Source organism: Arvicanthis niloticus, chromosome 9 (assembly GCF_011762505.2).
Source record: "Arvicanthis niloticus isolate mArvNil1 chromosome 9, mArvNil1.pat.X, whole genome shotgun sequence".
NCBI lineage: Eukaryota > Metazoa > Chordata > Mammalia > Rodentia > Muridae > Arvicanthis > Arvicanthis niloticus.
Window position 1 is genome coordinate 66,293,324 of NC_047666.1, and position 20,715 is coordinate 66,314,038.

Consider the following 20,715-nt stretch of genomic DNA (forward strand, 5'->3'; position numbering starts at 1 on the left):
TGTATTTTTCTAGTATGGCCTATGTTACTTAAATGTGTTTGGGGAAAGTGCAACCAACAGAGAACTTGTTAGTACCCTCATGCAGGGCACCTGGAATCTGCACTCCACTAACTTAACAGGAAGTGGTATAAGGATTTCCAACAATCCTTAAGGCTGGGATTTGCTGTGCTCACTCAACGTATTTAATCTGGAGCAGTGGTAGGTGTTGTAGGTGTTAAGTTTGAACAAATACCCACTCCCTCCAACCTTCCCAACCCCCACCTGCAGTCTTACAAATACCCTCAGGCTCTCCCTTGGGGAAATGTCTGAGTGTCTCCCATTGGCTTGGGGGCCTGCACTCATACTCAATTCTGAGACCTCTGCTACTGCAGAAGAAAATGGTCCTTTTGAGTTTGTAAATCAAAGTAGGTGTCCAGATTGCTGGAGGATTGACTGGAGGACCAGGGAGGTTATCAGTCACATTCTGCCAGCCAGCTACACCTAAATTGCCCCTCCTCCACACACCCCCCCCCCCTTCCAGACTCACACAGCTGGTTGCCCACTCCTGGTCCCTGAAATCTCCAAGCTTTCAGAATGTCTCCCTCTTCCTTAGGACAAAGGTAGCACATATCAAGTATACTTTGCTGGCCTTAAATGACTCTTGTGGTGTCAGAAAACAATCTTGGTTCCAGTGTTAGATATTGTATCCTAGGTGTTTTCCAGTAGGGTGGGAGTGGGAGATTTATCCCATCAGCAAATCCATCTACAGTTTTAGTTCATAATAAATGATGGAAAAAGAACATTGGAGATTCCTATTTAAAACTGCATCCTCTCCATTTTGAAAAACATTTATATTTTATTCATTAACTGTGTTCCCCCTTTACTTTGAAAAAAAAAAAAACCATATTTTGTTTTATGTGCATGGGTGATTTTCCTGTACCATGTGCATGCCTGGGTTCCACAGAGGTCAGAAGAAGGTGTGGAATCCCCTGTAACCAGACTTAGACAATCAGGAGCCACCGTGTGGGTGCCGGGAATGAACCAAGTTCTCTCTCTACAAGAGCAGCCAGTGTCCTTCCCTGCGGAGGTGTGATCCCACCTCTACCTTAAGATTTTTGTTTGGAAATAAAATATCAAATTTCTTGAAAAACAGTGTTCACAATTATTGTTAGAACAAGGGCCTAGTGGCAGCCTGAAGATATCAGGCCAAGCTCCTTTACAGTGGACAGCCTGCCTGCTATGATGACTGGAAACACTGTTCTGGGAGGTGAGGGCCGAGCAGAAGGGGAGGGAGATCTAACCATGCCTCCCTTGAATCCTAGGGCCCTACTCAATGCCCTACTCAGTGCACACCTAAAGTACCCTCCTCCACAGCTATCCTGGGCCCTTAAACAGAATGTAGAACAGGCTCTCCTTGAGGCAGAGTAGCAGGTGTGATCTGTCTGCTGCCTCTGACTGTGGGTTATGACCAGGTTCCACCAAGTCACATGTTCCTCACAGTAAGCCAGAGCAGCTGCTGTGTTGGGAAAACTTACAAATATAAAGATTTCCTTTGTTCTTCAGAGTTTTCTCTGGGCTAAAACTGCAGGCAGGTCCTCACAGCAGTGACCAAGGTCCATAAAACAACTGAATTTGGTGAAAGTTGCTCTATCTGCTGTCTGCACACCGGGCTCTCTAGAAGCTGCTGCAGCTTCTCTAAGATTTTCACCTCCTTTGACTCATACCCGAAGAGAAAGCTCATGAGTAAGACTACTGTTTCTCAGAGAAGCCACGTGCTTCTGAGGGCTTAGAGGCTGGATGGACACCAGAGGGCCCTAAGAGAGCGGGTGACTAAGCAATAAGGTGGGGAGGTTCTACAATGGCACCTTTTTCATCACCTTCCTGACCTGAGAACAAAACATGGCTGCTTAAAACAAAGGCCAGGGCAAGCCTTTTCTCCTGCTAGTGGCAGCCCCTGCTGGTGAGGAAGTCCAACAGTTTAAGGCCAGAGTTGGATGTGGATTTTTGATTGACCATTAAAACTAACGAACGTGCTCTTTGTTACGTTATAGTGAATATATTCAAAATCTCTTCAGATAGTTTCAGAAATACTGTACGTTATTGTGAGCGGTGTTCATCCTACTGTGCCTCTGAACACCAGATCTGATCCTACTTTAAAGAAAATATTGTCTACTCCGTCTCTACTCCCCGCAGCCCCTGGTAAGGGATAGTTTTACTATCTTATTAACCAGCACCATTAATAGGAACACACAAGTAGATTTTTCTGCTGACTTAATAAGCCAATTCAAGCTGAATTAAAAGTAGAAAAGCATATTTATTTCAGAAGAGTTCCAGGGAAAGTTCACCAGTCTCAGGGGACAAGATTAAAGAAGTCCTGCCCAGGCTATGGCAGGGAAGTTTTTTTTAATAGATTGTAGGTGAAGGAAAATGACCTGTCTGCCACAAGTTGGGCTTGAGCCCAAGTGTGGTCACCTGGGCCGGGGATAAGTTTGCTACAGTTGCCAGGAATGTCAAACTGGGCTTTTGGTACCAGAGCTGCGGTGGAGGGAGGTGGGGTGTGTGAGCCAAGTCGGAGGCTCCAACCAAACAGACATCAGCATCTATCAGTGGATGAGTGTGGAAAAACTCTGATGCACACTCTCATATAGAATGGAATACTATGCACTAATAAGATAGGATGGGGCAATGTCTTTTGTGACAACATGTGTGGACCTCGGTGACATGCTGAGACAAATTAGTCAGGCATTGAAAGCTCAACATTGTCCATTTGTCATAGAGGAGATAGTTAAAATCAGACAGGAGGTTATAATCTTTTCTTGGATTTGGAAAGATTTTTTAAAGCATGATGCAGAACTAGACATCACAATGAAACCACTCCTTTAAAATATGAAGGGGTTTAAAAATCTCCCAGGATTTACTTTCTATAGTGAGTGTGAGGAGATCTGAGCAGCGCTCACAGGGGAGGAAGATTGCTCACAGCCACACATGGCTGAGAAGTGCTGGAGCTGGAAATGAGCACCTGAGGATTTATTCTGCTGGGTTTTTATACTTTTTATACCTAGAAAGAAGGAAGGTTGAGAGTTCTCTGTGGATCCAAATCCAGAGGTCAGGTGTGGTGCTTAAAGCCTTCTAATCCTAAGTATCCTTTTCCTTGGTTGTTAATGTAATGGAAGCTTCCTGGTATTTTAGGTGTGTGAAAATGAGCAAAATGCAATGGTTAAAGTCCGTGGAAACTTTGTAAAAACTATAATCTGTACCCAGTAAAATTAATTCACTTGGTATACATTTCCATGAGTTTTGGAAACATGTAATCTTGCATTCTTCATCTACATATATAGAGTCTGGAGATTTGGCTCAACCATCGAGAGCATTTATTGCTCTTGCAGAGGCCTGAGGTTTTATTCCCAGTACCCACATGGTGGCTCACACCCCAACCCCTATCTCCAATTCCAGGGATCCAATATACTTTTCTGAATTCTTCTAACACTAAGAATGCATGTAGTACACATACATACATATATACATACGTACATACATACGTATACACATATACATACATACAGGCAGACAAAGAGCTCTTACATGTAAAATACATAAGACTAAAACATTAGTTTTCAAAGTATATACAAACCCCTGCCCTTCCCCAATTTCCCCAGTGTCTGTTGCAGACATACTCACTGCTCCTCTGCTGCAGCCATAAGTACTCACCTTTCCAGATACCATTGAATGAATCCATGAAGCAGAGACTTCCCACCTGAATTCTTTCAGTGTGTCACAGTAATGCCCTCTGCTCATCACTCACAGTGCAGTGCCTATCAGTAGCATGTCAGAAACAAGCACTGCTATCTAGATCCTGAGAGACTGCATCCACTGCACCACTGACACAGAAACACATTCTGAATTCAGAATTGTGCATGAATCTCACCAGCAAATATTATACAAAGAGGTTATGAAAAGCTGGCAGGAAACTTCTACAGAAGTGAGAGGAGGAAGTGAGTAGTGGCAGTTGGGGGTCTCTTCTCAAAGGAGGTTGCATGGGGACCACATCCTGTAGCTCTGACCTCAAGTTTGTATAAGCTTGCTGGCAGGTTGAGTTTAGGGACTCTTTGGGTAAGCAGCCTTTGGGACATTTGGCCTGTTAAAGTGGGACGAGATAGGGCACACACAGACATGTGGTCCAAGCTGTTTCTTGTGTTGAGAGAAGGTCTACCTTGTTATCAGCCTAGGGATATTTCAATGGTCACAAATATGTCATTTTTACAGGGATCCTGAAAGCTGCTGCAAATATTCACATAAAGATTTCTTTCAACTTGAACACAGGCTGTCCTTTCCAGCATGGGGATATGTGCGTAGGATGGGAGCATATCATATTTTACACTTACAGACTGCTTTGTACAATTTTGCCTTAAAAAGGTGTTAGATCTATGTCAACGTATAACCGTCCTGTTATGCAGTGATTTTGCTCTTAAATCTAAGATGATTTTTTTCCCAAGACAAGTTCACAATCATTCGCCCTTAGTTTTCCAAAAATCAAATATCTTTATTATATTAAGTTTTGTGCTTGGGTGTATATGTCAACAGATGGACTGTAGTAGTTTGAGTCTTTTTTGTAGCAGACAGACAGCAAGTTGAGTAGCTCACATTGGAGCAATGCTACCCTTTCCGTGTCTAAAACCTTTTGTGACGGTTAAGTGTCTGTTGACCACATGTTTGATGTCATTCTGGAGTCCTGTTTTCTGCTGTGTTGCTTCAATGTCTACTCTGTTGTTGGCACCAGGCTTTCATTCCTGTTCACATGAAGACATGAGACATTAGATTAGGCTTTGCGATCTTTCTGATTTTGAATTCTTCTTTTTCAGGATATTTTTTGACTATTCTATTTTCTTTTTAATTTTTATAGTACTTCTCATATAACTTGGTGCTATGATATTTTTTTTCTGAAGGCAACCACCCCTCGGGAATATGGTGGACATATACACTTGTTCAGAACTTGTTAACATGTGAGCAATATGGAGTATTCCAGTTCGTTATGTGTTTAGAGCTGCCTTGATTTCCTTTTCTATTTCAAAAATTTAGCTTGTATGAGTATTTGGCCTGCATAGATTTCTATCATGGGCCTTCCTAGTGCCCACCAAGGTGAGAAAGTTGTCAGATTTCCTGAATCTGGAGTTACAGAGGTTTGTGAGTTGTTATCTAGATGGGAAGAATTGAACCCAGGCCCTCTGCGAGATCAAAAGTGCTCTAAACCACTGAGCCAACTTTCCTATTCTTTCTTTCTTTCTTTCTTTCTTTCTTTCTTTCTTTCTTTCTTTCCTTCCTTCCTTCCTTCCTTCCTTCCTTCCTTCCTTCCTTCCTTCTTTCTTCTTGTCTTTCTTTCTTTTTTTTTTTTTTCGAGACATGGTTTCTCTGTGTAGCCCTGGCTGTCCTGGAACTCACTCTGTAGACTAGGCTGGCCTTGAACTCAGAAATCCTCCTATGTCTGCCTCTCAAGTGCTGGGATTATTTCTTCCTGACTTTACATGGAGCTTTTGTTATGCTGATTATGAACATCCTAGTTTTAGATTCATAATTTTATGGTTTTTTAGCATTACTGTAAAGAGCACTGTCTAAGATATTAATTTCCACATGACTCGACTATATAACTGATTTTACCATACTGATGCCCCATCCTGCAACTTTGTAAACTCAATTTTTACATCCAGTAGTTTTTTGAAGATTTGTTAGAATCTCTATGTAGCTATAACCATGTCATATGTGAAGAGAAACACTCTCACCTGTTTCCAAGAATGATAAACCGTCTTTCATTCTTTTTTTTTTTTTTTTTTTTTGGGGGGGGGGTTGAGACAGGGTTTTTCTGTGTAGCCCTGGCTGACCTGGAACTCACTCTGTAGGCCAGGCTGGCCTCGAACTCAGAAATCCACCTGCCTCTGCCTCCCAAGTGCTGGGATTAAAGGCGTGCGCTGCCACCGCCCGGCTACCTTCTTTCATTCTTTAAGAGACTCATTTTATGTACATGGCTGTTTGTCTGCTGGTTTATGCATCACATGAATGCCCAGTGCCTACAGATGCCAGAAGATGGTGACAGATCCCCCGGAAATGGAATTGTGCATTGTTGTAAGCTATGTTGTGAGTCCTAGGACTTCAACCCAGGTCTTCTGGAAGAGCTGAAAGTGGTCTTAACAGCTGGGCCATTCTCCAGACACCTGACCCTATTTCTTTGTCCTGGCCAGGTCTTCCTGGGAAAAGTCTACCTGGAGCAATGAGCAGACATCCGACTCTTGCTCCTGATTGCTGGGAAAACATTCATAATTGCACCACTGACAATGAAGTGGACTGCTGTTGCTCTTACTGTTTTGTTTTTAATGGATGACTTTAGTAGAGTTGAGAAAGTTCCTTACACTTCTATTTTTCACATAACTTTGCTGTGTTTATTGAGATATTTCTAGTTTTTCCTCTCTTATATTTTGTTACTATGTCTAATTACATCAATGTTTTTTCCTAATGTTTCCATAGCTCCTTCTAACCAGGGTACTTTTCATGGAGCCAAATCCAGATTTGTTTTGTTTGCATTTCACTGTGATTTTCACTCCCTCCATTCTTGTTCTTTCATTATTCACCCGGAGTTCAGTGAACAGAAGACTCCCTGGCAGAAGCTCTGTTTCCATCCTCTCTAGACTTCTTTGTACCATGGACATTCTTTATGGACTAGGGCCTTCTCTGAAAGGGTTGGCAGAAGCCTTTCAGGAAGTTATAGGCAATTGTAAAGTGGGTTTGTGGTAAGTTTATTTTATTTTCCTTAAGAAATTATTTGAAATTTGCATTCTTATATTTATATTTTACAGGTAAAATGCTCCATGTTGTCTCCTCTGTGTTTCCTGCTAGAAACAGGTGTCGTCGCTGCTACTATGGCGTGTTCGCAATTACAGTCCTCACTACAGCTGTAGTTTCTGTTTGTGTTCATTTTTCAGGTAAGTGACTCATTCTCCAAATTCCTTGGCATTCTATTTACATTCACATTGTCAGTTATACTACTGACCACTGTGAGCCAGGCATTGTGGGCAGGGCTCTAGAGAAAACAGACTCCAAATTCCTGTTCTCTGGGAACTTAGGTTCCAGCAGGACGATGCTGTAAAGGAACACACAGGCTGTGATGTGCACAGGAGGCCAGGCTCAGCATCCCTGGGAAGATGACACTCAGAAGGCTCTAGACAGAGATGCAGGATACATAGGTCCACTTGTGGGGACTGTCCAAGACAGAGAATAAGGAGAGGAAAACTCCAAAGAGGACTTAAGGAAGGGTGAGGACAGAGAAGAGTAATATGGCCAGGAAGATACAGTGTCTCCCGCCATGACCCATGGGTTTAGTGACTGGTCTCAACTGCATTTTGCAAGTATTAAATGAAAGTTTCTGAAGTAATACATTTATAGGATTTTCATACCACACTGTTCAGAATACTGTAATGAAAACTTTCACTGTCTGCTTAAGTATGTGAATCATCCTTGAGTGCAACGTGTCCACACTGTATATACTACCTACCCCAAAGTTCTCACTGCTGTCTCAATTATTAGGCTGCTTGGCAAAGTACATGTCCGTACAGAGTGCTTGATGATCCAAAATCTCTACTGTAGTAAACAGTCATGCACAGCACAGAATGTGATGCTAGTACAGAAATGTACTTCCTGGGGGCCATACTGTCAGTTTGCACCTGAGAGAGAATGGGCACAGGCCCAAGGTGGGAGGCCTTTAGATAAAGGCCCATCATGCTCAGGAGAGGATTCCTACAGATCACTTAGGAAAGCTACAATCACATTCACACCTCACACTGAGCTCAGGAGGGTATTCCAAAAAGAGAGAAGACATGCTTGTGATGATTCGTTGTATTGTCTACATTTTAGTAAGACCTACAGAACAAAGCTCAATCAAAAATAATACCTATGCTGCTTGCCCGAGCAACTGGACTGGATTTGGAAATAAATGTTTTTACATTTCTGAATACTCAAGTAACTGGACATTCAGCCGGGACTTCTGCATGAAACAAGGGGCCCAACTAGCTCGAATTGACAGCCAGGAGGAGCTGGTAAGAAATGGGCAGGGATTGGTTTGTCTGTTTGTTCTGTTGAATATTGTATTGCCTTGAGATAGAGAGTTACAGATGAAGCCTGAGGAAGGATCCCATCCAAGCACATGGAGACATGGGGAACATGTGAGTGTGTGCCATTTGCTGATGCTTGACTTCTGACTGAAGTCCTGTGACATTCAAGTAGCCCCCAGGAAGCACTTTCATGAAGTGCTTATAGTCAGCTGGAAGTCAGATATGGCATTTTACTAGGACACCTGGTGGTCGTGAGCATTTTCCTGTAAGATGGCACATGTTGTGTACAGCAGATGACAACTGTTAATAACTGCAATGGGAGGTTAACCCAGAACTATCCTGGTCACAGAGGAATGTGTCACTGTATTTAGTACTTTAATTCAAATGAAGTCCTTTAGAATTACAGATGTCAAATGGATCCACTGAGAAGTGGTGACTAGGACAGCTCCAAAGTCTGTGACCCTCAGTTCCACCCTCCTGTTATCTAGAGGAAGCTCTGGAGTGGAGAGACTCGGATCATCTGAAACAAAGAGACACATGTATTCTCAGCTTTTTGTGTTTTATGACAGGATTTCCTAAGGAGTTACAAAGGGGGTACTGACTGCTGGATCGGCCTGCACAGAGAGTCCTCAGAGCACCCTTGGAGGTGGACAGATAACACTGAGTATAACAACTGGTATGTTTTCGGAATGTTTTTCCTTCTAATGTGTTTATATGTGGTGATGTGCTTGTGTTGTGGCTATGAGGGATGAAAGTCAGTGTCAAGTGAAGCCAACTGTACTGGGAAGGAAGAAAACAATGAACCTGAGGGCTGGAGGTGTAGCTCAGAGGTAGTATGTGCTTACATATATAACACCAAATCCCCAGCAAACTCCACGTCCTGATAAATGTAAGTCATTGGACACTCTCCCATTCATTAGCCATTACCTTCAAAGTGTTTACATAGTGTCATTTCACTCCAAATATTTAGCATGATGGTGGCATCTGGGGTAGATGTTGTCTGCTATCACCACTTGAAAAATCTTTCCTTGGTGATAACTGCCCTTGTGTGATGTCTACAGCCCTGCTGTTGTCCATCAAGAGCTCTAAAACCCTAGGAAACCACTTCAGAACTTCAAGCCTGAGAATTATCAGTCCTCTGTCTTTATTGTTGTACCTGGTCACAGAAGCAGGGACTCCAGGAACATTAAAAATCTCTCCTAAGAAACCCTGTCTTGAAAAAGAAAATCTCTCCTAAGGTCTTGTCATCAAAGAGCACTGGGAACAGCTCTTGAATGTGACAATCGCCATTTTGAAAATATCCATTTCACTGGAAGGATAAAACACAGAACATTTCAGGTCCATAATTAAAGACCTTTCAGCATTTTTCCCACTTTTATACATGTGTAAAAATACTTCGAGAGTGTTGAAAATCACCCTTGTGAGGCTACCCACTGCTGCAGTTCATTTGAACATGGCAGCAAGCATTGTACACACATTACAGGGTTCAACTGGGACGAGTGACAGAGGTCTGGTGATCAAATCAAACCTTGAGTATGTAAAAGTCCCTAGGTGTAAAACTAGTGTATGGCATTCTGGTGGACTGTGTTTCTTATTCCTATTATAAATAAGTGGAGAAGAAGAGTAAGATATGATTGCAGGAGTGAATGAATTGGCAGACTCTGCAGAAATCTTTTTTTTTTTTTTTTTTTTTTTTTTTTTTTTTTTTGCTTTAGGGTTCCCATCCATGGAGATGAAACACATGGCTTCCTGAGTAACAGGATCAGCAGTGGCAGGGGCTATATACCTAGGAAGTGGATTTGTAGCAAGTGCAGAAGCACTTTACAGTGCTAGTAATTTTGTGTCCTAGGTAGAGAGTATGTCATAGCAATTCTGACAGATACATACCATGTTATCTACTGTTGCTGCCTCCTTAGCAGTCTGGTAAAATCATTTTCATAATCAGTGCATAATATGTGATGACTTCCAAGTTGACAACTACCTCTGAGAACTATTCACATGTGTGCTGGGGACATCATGAATGTGCCTTAAATAAATAGGTATTCAGGTATGAGCTGGTACTCATATCTGAATCATAAACTAAATAACATCAGTATTAGTAACCCCTACCTTTTTTCTTTTCTTGTTTCTTAATTATTTTATTTATTTACAATACATTACATGCCTCCTCCTGGTCCCCCCTTCCAAAGTTCTTTACCCCTTACCTCCCCCCTTTGCTTCTGAGTGGGTGCTCCCCCCACCCCACCCTGCCATGCCCCTACCCATCTCCACCCATCCCACTTTGGGCATCTTCCTTTCCTAGGGCATCAGTTCTCTATAGGATTAGGTGCATTCTCTTCTACTGAGGCTACACAAGGTAGACCCAAGCTATATATGTCCTGGGAGCCACAGACCAGCTCATGTGTACTTTTTGGTTGGTGCCTTAGACTCTGGGAGCTCCTAGGGGTGCAGGTTAGTTGACACCATGCTAGACAGTCATGCTAGGCTTCTGTCTGAATGTACAACTTTGCATCAGTAAAAAAATAGTGTCAGAGTGTGGTGCTTGCCCATGGGATGGAGCCAGAGTTGGGTTGATCACTGAATGGCCTTTCCTTCAGTCTCTGTTCCAGTTTTATTCCTGCATTTTTTTTTAGACAGGAACAATTCTGGGTCAAAAATGGGAAGGTGGTAACCTCTACTTTTATGACCAGATATGAAGGTTTTTTTTTAATTAGTTGTTTCCTTGAATGACTGGAGCCTTAAATAATGAAGGGCAAATAATACTGTAAAATGATTCTGTTATCACAAAAGGTCATTGTTTTTCTGTGGCCTTCAAATATTTTTAGAATTATCAATCATCAACATTCTTTTACAAAGTTAAATGACCAACATGAAGGGAGGCCTAGACAGGGTTAAAACCAACATTAATATTATTCATTTAATTAATAAAGAATGCTGGTCAAAATACTTTTAGACTTAATTCTCACTTTTCCTTTTTTTTAGTTAAAGGGGACTAAGAACATGTCCTAAAGAATCTCATTTTCTTTTCTTTTTTCTTTTTTGAGAATTTCAAACATAAGTATATCATTGAATTTTATTCTTTTTTAGATTCATTTATTATCAAGACAGTTAATTACTGAGACTTCTTAAGCATTGTATTCCTTGAAGTAGTTTACATATTATTAATTTGTAAGAACAAAATATTTTAATTTTTATGTGATCATTCACTACTTTGCAGTGAGAAGTCCCAAAAGGGTCAAAATGTTATGTCACATGCTTCTCTTTGTTTAGCCTTGTCATTTTAACTCTACTGATAATATAGATTAAACCTTCTCACACATGCTTAGCAAATATCCACTACTTATCTGGGTGCTCATCCCCTTTCATGTGTGTGTGTTGGAATTAGAGCTGTGTATTACCACACACAACATATCTTTACTATTTATTAAAGTGTTTATTCAGAGCCAGTGACTTGGCTCAGAAGGTCCTGTTACCCTGACACTAAGCCTGACAACTTGAGTTTGGCACCTGGATTCTCATGGTAGAAGAAGGGACCCAATCCCACAAAGTTGTCCTGTGAGTTTCAAATTTGTGTTTTACTCATACAGCAAAATAAAAAAAATTAAAAAGTAATAAAAAAAATTTAGTATTAGGAGGTAGTTTCCTGAGTTTGCCATCTCAGGAATGATTCCATCCTGCTAGCAGATCCAAACTGAGTTCATCATCTCAGGTGCCAGCTCCTATCCTCCTTCTTCAGATGTTTCATGTTTGTCTGTTTAACCAGTAAAGGATGTAAAGAGGGAAGATGCTGTTATTCTGTTACCTAAACTAAGGGGCACAAGTCATAACTGTGTTGCTTGTCTTGACTTAATTGACTACATGCAGCTTGCTCACCCCTTTGTTCCCTTATCACTGTAAAATTCTGGACCAGAGTCCAACAGGGGACCTGGCTGCAGAGGCTGACACAAGGATCCTGAAACCATGTGCCCCTGTTAAGTCCCAGAAACCAATGTTAACTTCCTTTTCTTAAGCCCTTGTATATAAATAAAATTGGTCAGTGCAACAGTCCACCCTGCTCCTCCTCACTTTGTGTACTCATCCTACAAAAATGTTGTATAATGTCTCTTCGGATTTGTGGTTCAGATCCTAAACTGGCAGCCTCTTAGAGCATTCAGAAAATAAAGCTTTTATTTTTCATCTTCTATCTCTGAAATGAGTTTTCTCTGCTTCTACCCTGAACCCAACAAAAGTTCTAGTATTCTGTGCCTTTTTTGTTGTTGTTGTTTTTTGTTTTTTGTTTTTTTCGAGACAGGGTTTCTCTGTGTAGCCCTGGCTGTCCTGAAACTCACTCTGTAGACCAGACTGGCCTTGAACTCAGAAATCCACCTGCCTCTGCCTCCCAAATGCTGGGATTAAAGGCGGGCGCCACTGCTTCCCAACTTCTGTGCCTGTTTTAAATTGTTTTATTGTTATTATTATTAAATGAATACATTATATCTCATTCAGGAAAATATGTTTCTTAGTGTTTTGTGTCTACTTCGTTTCACCTTGTTCTTTGTTCAATCCATTTTATTTCATATAAATGGTGTGACTCTTTCTAAAAGAAATAAATACTTCCTCATATTGAAATTGCACTTAGCAGTTTTAATTATTTTATTTATGGTACATGTTAATCTCAAAGATGGAAGAAGAATAATTACTGACCCAAATCATCCTGGTCAAATTAATTAATGCGTACCAAGATAGTCATAGCAACTGGTAGTCATATTGAATTAGTCATAGGTGGTCATATAACCTTTTGAGACAAATGTAGGGTTTTTTGATGGTTATAAACCACTTCTTGAAACAATATATAATTGCCATTCCTGTAACACACAGAACCATGTTAGGTAAGGTTCCTGGTGGGGCATAGTCTAATCCTTGAGAAACAGGTTAGATCATAAACAGGAATGAACCTAGTTTGTCTTTCCTATAAGATGGCTTTGAAGCCTAAGATGGAGCCAAGCTGGTTCTTCATACAATTCAGTCCATGTTTCAATTCCCTCTCCTATCTTGTGATTCTGTTTCTCTGAGAGATAAAGAACTTCATGTTGAGTGGATGTTCCACTCAAAAGGGTGAAAGTTAACACGCCATCTGATAAATGGGATCCAGTCACAAGTGGGCTTATTTGGAACTGTCTCAGATTGAAAACAGTAATTCTTCTTTAGTTTTAATTTCAATCTTCCTGTGGCTGAGACTCAGCTCAGAGATGAATGCTGCAGAGGCTGCCAAGGCTTCCATGGGCCTGGTGAAGACAGAGCCCATTTCCACAGACCTCCTGCAGGAAGGAGACATTGATATGTATTCATTACAATCTGAATCAAACTAAAAAGGGCAGAGAGGAGCTTAGTGGAGAAGAACTTCATGAATGATAGTTAGTTTGTCATGGTGGGTCTCTGTAGAAGAGGAGATGCTTTGAGGCCTCTGTTTTATTGGTTACTCTATTGGAGTATTACTGTATGTAACACTTAAATATAACTGGGGCAAGAGAAGTGAGCAATGAATTAATTATAAGGGCTGAGCCATAGGTTTTGTTTGTTCAGTGAATAAAGTGAAGACATGACAATTCCAAGGTATGTATAAGGGGGAGGTTTTATTGTAGATATGAGGGAGAGTATACTCAGAGTTGTCTGGAAGAGTCTACAGCAGGGACAGAGACTTACAGACTGAATGTGGTTAGCAGATTCAGCTTGGTCATGAGAGATGAGAGAGGGAAGGACAATGAGAGAGGAAGGCAAGAGACAGCATGGCTAAAATGGCAGGGTTGTGCATAGATGAGAGGCTGAGGGAAACGGAGGTGATGAGCTGGAGGTTTAGTGCAGGGGTGAGGGTAAAAAGAGCTGTGAGGGGTCAAAGGTGTTAAGCAAGCTTTGCATTGTCTTATGACAGTAGGCATGAAAGTCAGCCATTTGTCCTGAGTTTCTTTTGGATGTGACAGTTGGTTTATTTGGGTTTGGGATTTTATTTTATTTCTGATATTTTCCTTCCTTCCTTCTTTCTTTCTTTCTTTCTTTCTTTCTTTCTTTCTTTCTTTCTTTCTCTCTCTCTCTCTTGCTCTCTCTCTCTTTCTTTCTTTCTCTTTCTTTTTTGTTTTCAGTGTATGTGTGTATTTTTGTTTGTGTATGTGTGTGTATATGTTATATGTGTATGTGCCTGTGTGTGTGCGTTTAGGTTGCTAGTTCACTCTGTATTTGGTAATAAGCACTTGGTGAATCACAGGAAGTTGCTGTAGACCATGCTTCTTATGTCCCTGAGTGAAGGAAACTCTAACAGCACAGCTTGCAATGTGCACCCCTAAGGCAGTTAGTTACCTGTCCTGCTGGGGCTTGTGTTTTGAAGATCCACAGTGCTTCAAAGGAAAGGGGAGAGGTGAGGTGCAGTGTGAGGCTGGACACCCACAAACACCAACAAATCCTCTGACATTTTAGGTTCATGGTAAATTATGGAAATGAAGGATCCTGTGGGAGTTCTGTTTCAATCTTCTGAAGGGAATCTATCTTCTGTGGTTTGAAAACTGTCTTGTTTCAGTGTTTTGTTTTTAAATTCTTCTCTCTTTCTTTATTTTAATTCTGGTTTGCTTGCTTGTTTATTTCATCAAAAGAATATTGGATATCCTGGGAAGCAGTGCTCATACATAGCAAAAAAAGCAAGTTTGTGAAGAATGTAGATTTTTTTTTTTAACCTAAGCTATATATACCCATAGCTGAAACCATTTTCTTTCTTCCCCCTAGCAACAACCCTAAGTTCTTTGAGAGAAGGTATCTCAGTCTGGGACTTTATCTTATCATTTTATCTGGTTTTGTAAATACTTGAGATTGTCCATTATAAATACCTAGTGTTAGCATTTTGTCTAAGCTCTGCCCACAGTTTTCTGGCAATGGCCAGGTATACCTGACTCACTAAAAAAGGGCTGCTTGTCCACTTGCCTCTTTCTTTCTCCTGCTCTGTCCTCACCCCTTTCCTTTCTCTCTCCATCCCCTCTCCCATCTCTCTCCATGTGTTCATGGCCGGCCTCTTCTCCTCTATTTTCTCTCTTCACCTTTCTCTGTCTCTACTACCTTCTCAACTCACATACCCCGCCCCCTCACCCCACCCCCCCAGTCCTGAATAAACTCTATTCTATACTATACCATCATATGGCTGGACCTTCAGAGGGAAGGGGTGCCTGAGCATTGGACTGTGGAGGCACCTCCTTCCTCCATACCTGACTACACCTTTACCAAACATGTTCCCTCTAGCCTTATCTTTTTATAAAACACAACATTTCATGCTGAGACTTGGATTTAGAGACTCTGCAGGTTTGCATCTCTCCTGCTACCACATGGAGAGCCAATGTTTGCTAGTGGAAACATGGAGAACTGGTAAGCCCCTTCCCTCCTCTGGTCAGCATAAAAGTCTGCATAGTCCCAGGAGAGAGTTTTTGAGGTTGGAGCTGCCCCTGTTCTCCCCTTGAGTAAGAAGACATTCAGGCTTTTCACTGACCTTTGTTCTAGGACACTTTCCCTTGGGCGAGCTTTTCCTCTCTCCTCTGAGATGGTTCCTTTCTCATTTCAGAGAAATTCCTGGCCTGTGTAAACTGCTCTCCTTTGCTCAGGGCACTGGCCAAGAGCTTAGTCCCCAGACTCCTACATGACAATGTGGTGATCTGGCCTGGCTGGAAGTCTCTCTGGTTTTTAATTCGCATCCTTAGAACGCTGGTAGGTGTAGTTAATAACCCTACTTGGACCCAATTGGCTGGTCTTCATCTGTACTCTCTCTCAAGTGGGGCTCCTGTGTTCTGTCCACCAAGGCTGCCACCACCACTGCCTGGATGCTCAAGCTCTGCTACATCCTTGAGAAAAGCAGCTTTTGCCCTGCCCCTTTGTGCTTTCTGTGTTCTTCCCAGGACTCATGAAGTGAGCTTGAGCCCTGCCACCACTGCTGCATGAAAAGCATGCACACAGCCCTGTGCCAGCGCTGCAGGGCAGGAAGGACTGCTACAGGCACACTCTCCTGCTGGCTACTCCCACCTCAGCCCTGTGCTGTCCCTGCCTTCTTAACTCCTTCTTGATTGGAATTGCTTTAGGAGCTTCCTTTCCCATGGCCACCACAGACTTTGACAGGCCGGGTTGGGGCAATGCCTGCCCACAGCAGGAAGCACTGGGCTGGGGCTTCTGGCTGCTAGGAAGAAGCCCCACACCATTTGCTTGACCACACTGCCCTCTCTTGATCCTTTTGCTGAGGTGCCCATTTTGCCTATGACTCAGCAGGCTGGGAGCCCAGGTGCACTGCAGCCCTGCCCTGATCCCTTGACTCTGTTGCCACCACTATTGTGGCTTCTTGTGATGTGTGCTCCTCAGGCGGAGTGTGCATGGGCGCCTCAACTGCACATGCATGCATGCTGGTCTCTCACTCTGCAGGCTGGCCAATTCCCATGGCCTGCCTGCCCACTAAGTTCCTGTCACAGTCCTGAACCTGCCTGGACACATTCACTTTCTGTCACCACTGTCTCAAGCCACCATTGTCAGCTCTCTTATTTCTTTACATTCTGGTCTATGCCAACTCTAAGCCAAGTGTTTCTCTACTAATGCAAAATGTGTTTTTCTATCTATGCAACCTGTCAAAGTTACTTAAAAATTAAGGTGTTCATTCCTAGCCTGCCTCGGGAAATAATGATTTTTACTACTACTGTGTTACGGTCTGTTTACTAAATACATTCTCAAATGAGTCATTTAACAAACACAAGTTGTCCAACTCAGATATGACCAATCCCTACAGCTCTCAATCTTGTCAGAAGTCTGCTAATTACTAATATAATTAAGCTTAGGACAGACAGAGATTCTCAGAGCTTACCCTCCAAGGTCTCAGATGATAATGGACAAAGAGCTACTAGAGACTGCCTGGATTGTGTTATGATAAGCACCATGAAACACTGAAAAGACTGGATACCTAAGAGACAAGTGACTCACATTTTCTAAATCAAGGTGGGTCATTTCTCATTTTACAGGTATCTATTCCACAGGGAAAAATGCTCTTCCCAAAAGGCTCTTCATCTTCTGGGCTTGAAAGCCAGACTGACTATGCCCAAGTTGCCATAGAGACCACAGGGAACTGTTTAGCCAGTGAACTATAGATGAACTTAGTCATTTTAAAGTTAATACATGACTCCTAGATTATAATTTACTCTTCCCCAGATTTCTGCCTACATTGACAGCTAAGGTAACTGTACCGTGACTCCCAGAAAACAGACCTAGCTCTACTCTAAGGTACTGTCGGGCCATGGAAGGATGTCTTAATTCTTGGCTGGGCATGGGCTTTTGAACCCTGACTCCCACGGAGAAATGGCAGGTATTTGGCCAGGCCTCCGGAATCCAGGCTCCTACAGGCAGTCTATCTACATCTCCATTAATCTGCACCTTGCAGACTCCTTTGGCTCAGAGCAGCTCCTCCTAGAGAGGTTTGCATCACCATCCACACCTATAGGTAGAGGATGTGACTACAGTCTTCAGCTTCTAGAGATTTCCATATTCATGAGTTACCTAAAGGCCAGGGAGCATAGCTAAAGTAAGTTATTCCTTCCCGTCCCTCGTCTTTCCCCCCTCCCTATTTAAGCCAGCTCCCCCGACTTGAACTGGGGGGGGGGGGGGGGTTGCACATCCAGATCCAACTACTACACCATGGCAATAAAACTCTTGGAACCCGCGGACTTCCTGTATTACTGGGGCCTGCCATGGCCAAAAGCTTCCAGCCTTTCGACTTTCGAAAGTTATTTCGATGTGTTATCAGGACCCAACGTTGTCGTGAAAAGCCCCGCTCCTCCCCCCGGGTTTTCTCCACAGCGGTTTATTCCCACATTCTACCACTGTATTTATTCATTAATAAATTCATTAACTAGCTAAGACTGCCAGATTTCTTACAGACTTCATGATAAACAATATACAAGTTCAGATATATGCTTTCACAGATGTAATCAGTTACTTCCTTACCTAAACTCTGTTTCCATTGACTAAAGGTTTCATATTTCCTCTTCTTGCTAAGCCATTGTCCTGACACTAACCAATAGAGTTTTTAACCCCAAGAAAAACATTTCCACTATACGATTTAGCTATATAATTACAAAATCAAAGTTTCAGATTTCTTGGATTGTGTTTTAACTAAAATATGATTAACTATATTTACAAAGTCAAGGTTTTGAATATTCTTTATCTCTCAACTATAAACTTAAACTTGTTTCTCATTATATATATTCAGCCCCCTAGACAGAAGTAAAAAGCCGTTCTTGTTCCTTCTGATACACAAAAAGCTCACCTTAAAGGCTGTTCATGTTGTTAACTCATGTTGTTACCTCTTTTGTAAATTTATAAACTACAGGAAACCTACTCAAATCTACGTCTCCTGGATCAAAGAGACTCTATCAAGATTAATACCCCTGCTAATCAACCGCCTGAAGTTTCCATTTACTCCCTATTTCAGATATTCCTGAGGGTAGGATTCCTCTGGTTGTCAAATACATATCTAAGAAGAAATTTCTTTCTCCCAAAGGTACTTAGGTTTATTCTCTACATATATATATATATATATATGTATATGTATATGTATATGTATATACATATATATATACATATATATATATACACATATATGTGTATATATACACACACATATATACATATATATGCCTAATATATATATATACCATATATATATATATATATGGTAGAAAATATGTATATGTGTGTGTGTGTGTTTGTGTGTGTGCATATGTTTGTTTGTATCTATGGTTCAGCATCTTGTCAATTTCAGGCACTCACTACACCTAGGCAGCTCCAGGGAAGCAACCTCCAGATGCTTCAATCATCTCTCACTGACACAGACACTTCTACTGGACCTGTTCCTTCTGATCTATCCACAGACTGTTCCACAGGACCTGGACAGCAAGGAAACAGCCAACTCTCCTAAGACATCACCCCCAAATCAGCAGGAAGTAACTAAAGATCACAATGACCCTATCCTGTTCCACCATCACCTCTTTGCAATTTTTTCTCTTTTAATTGAACCAAACTGGGGAATGTTGTCTTTTTGTCTAAGCTCTACTGCACAGTTACCTGACAATGGCCAGATATGCCTGACTGCTCCTCCCTTCGGCTCTTTCTTGCTCTTGCCTTCTTGCTTCTGCTCTATCCTCTCACCCCTTACCCTTCTCTCCCTGTTCCCCTATCTGCTCTCTCTCCACCTGTTCAAGGATGGCTTCTACTCCTCTGCTCTATCACTCTTTCTCTCTCTCTGCCTTTTTCTGTCTCTACTACCCACTATACTCCCCTCCTTATGCCCTGAATAAACTCTGTTCTATATTATACAATTGTGTGGCTGGTATCTCAGGGCTAAGGGACGCCTCAGCCTGGGCCTGTGGAGGCACCCCCTTTACCTGAATATACTTCCACCAATCATATTCCCTCTCATCTTATCTTTTTATAAAACACAACACCTAGAATTTTTAAAAAATTAAGAAAAGAAAGCAAGAGCAGGTACATATCTGGCTAAATAAATAAATAAATAACTTTTAGGAATTAAACAGCCAAATGAGTCTTTACTTGGGACTTTAAAAATAATAATTGCATATTAACTGATTAAAAATGAAAGGCATTGTTAAAATCCTAATGCTCTGAATACAAATGAAATCTTTGTTTAATGTAAAATTGGAAAGGAAGAGTGTTGAGAATTTTTCATGGAGTCAAACTCCAAAGGACATTACACATGCTGTTACCAGAAACTTTGGGGCCCTTACATGAAGCACAGGAAAAATGGAGGTCCTCCCTATGGCTTCTCAGTCTCATTAATAAAGGAATCTTCAAACTCAGAAATGTCCTGAAGGACAATATTATTAGAATTTGGGAGAAAAAAAGGGAGGCAAATTGTAATTTGGAAAACCACAATGTGCATGTTGTGATAGAGAGTGTCATTCATTAGAAAATCCTGCTGCTAAGGTCAAAGTCTGACATTACTGGCAAGCCCTGAGCTCAGTGCAAAATACTGGATTCCCTCTGTCAGTGGGGCTTCCCTTTCTTTACCTGGAGGATCCTGGATCACATTGCCTACCTAAGGAATGTTACATAGCCCTCAGGAAATTACAGGTCCAACTCTTACCTCTAACCCACCTCCATAAGAAACCTGTTCAGCAAGTACCTGGGGTTCCTGAAGTGCCTCCCCATGCTAATGAGGCATCCCTGTAACTTAACCTTCACTCAATGACCTTTGTCCACCCCGGATATTCCCCAAAGCTATATAACCATTAATTAACCCAAATAAAGTTCATTTGTTTCCCTAAAGCTGATAGTAGAGGGTCATCATTTGTGTTCATACTCATGGGGCTTCTGAACACCCAGTCCATTGACCTTTTCCATTTGTCCTCATGGACCAATACTGGCTTATGATAACTGGGGACTGGGAAGGTCACAGCTGATTTCCAAACAGATTCCAGAAATTCATGATTATCCCTCCCCCAAAACAAAAGGAGGTAGCAGCATCTAGTCTGATCATCCTGACCTGAGGATCGGTCCATCTCCTTTCCTTTCTTTGCTATACATTTGCCTGTGACTTCCTGTGGGACTAGAGAATTGTTTGTCAAACACCTGACATTTCTTGGTT

The 20,715-nt window shown here is 41.8% G+C and overlaps 1 protein-coding gene across 3 annotated transcripts in view; it reads left to right on the forward strand.

Moving 5' to 3' along the window:
* The window catches only part of LOC117715751 (C-type lectin domain family 2 member D11-like), a 117,206-nt gene that overhangs the window by 59,993 nt on the left and 36,498 nt on the right, over positions 1-20,715 (forward strand). Inside the window, exons 3-6 of one of the 3 annotated variants that reach the window (XM_076940626.1) lie at positions 6,822-6,947; positions 7,876-8,057; positions 8,642-8,748; positions 18,874-19,584. The exons of 1 other annotated variant lie outside the window; for it this stretch is intronic. In XM_076940626.1, coding sequence (XP_076796741.1) covers positions 6,827-6,947; positions 7,876-8,057; positions 8,642-8,748; positions 18,874-19,408 — 945 coding nt within the window. In that variant the 5' untranslated portion in view covers positions 6,822-6,826 and the 3' untranslated portion in view covers positions 19,409-19,584. Of the gene's footprint in view, positions 1-6,821; positions 6,948-7,875; positions 8,058-8,641; positions 8,749-18,873; positions 19,585-20,715 lie in introns of those variants that run through there. One more of the 3 variants, XM_076940625.1, reaches the window with a different exon arrangement.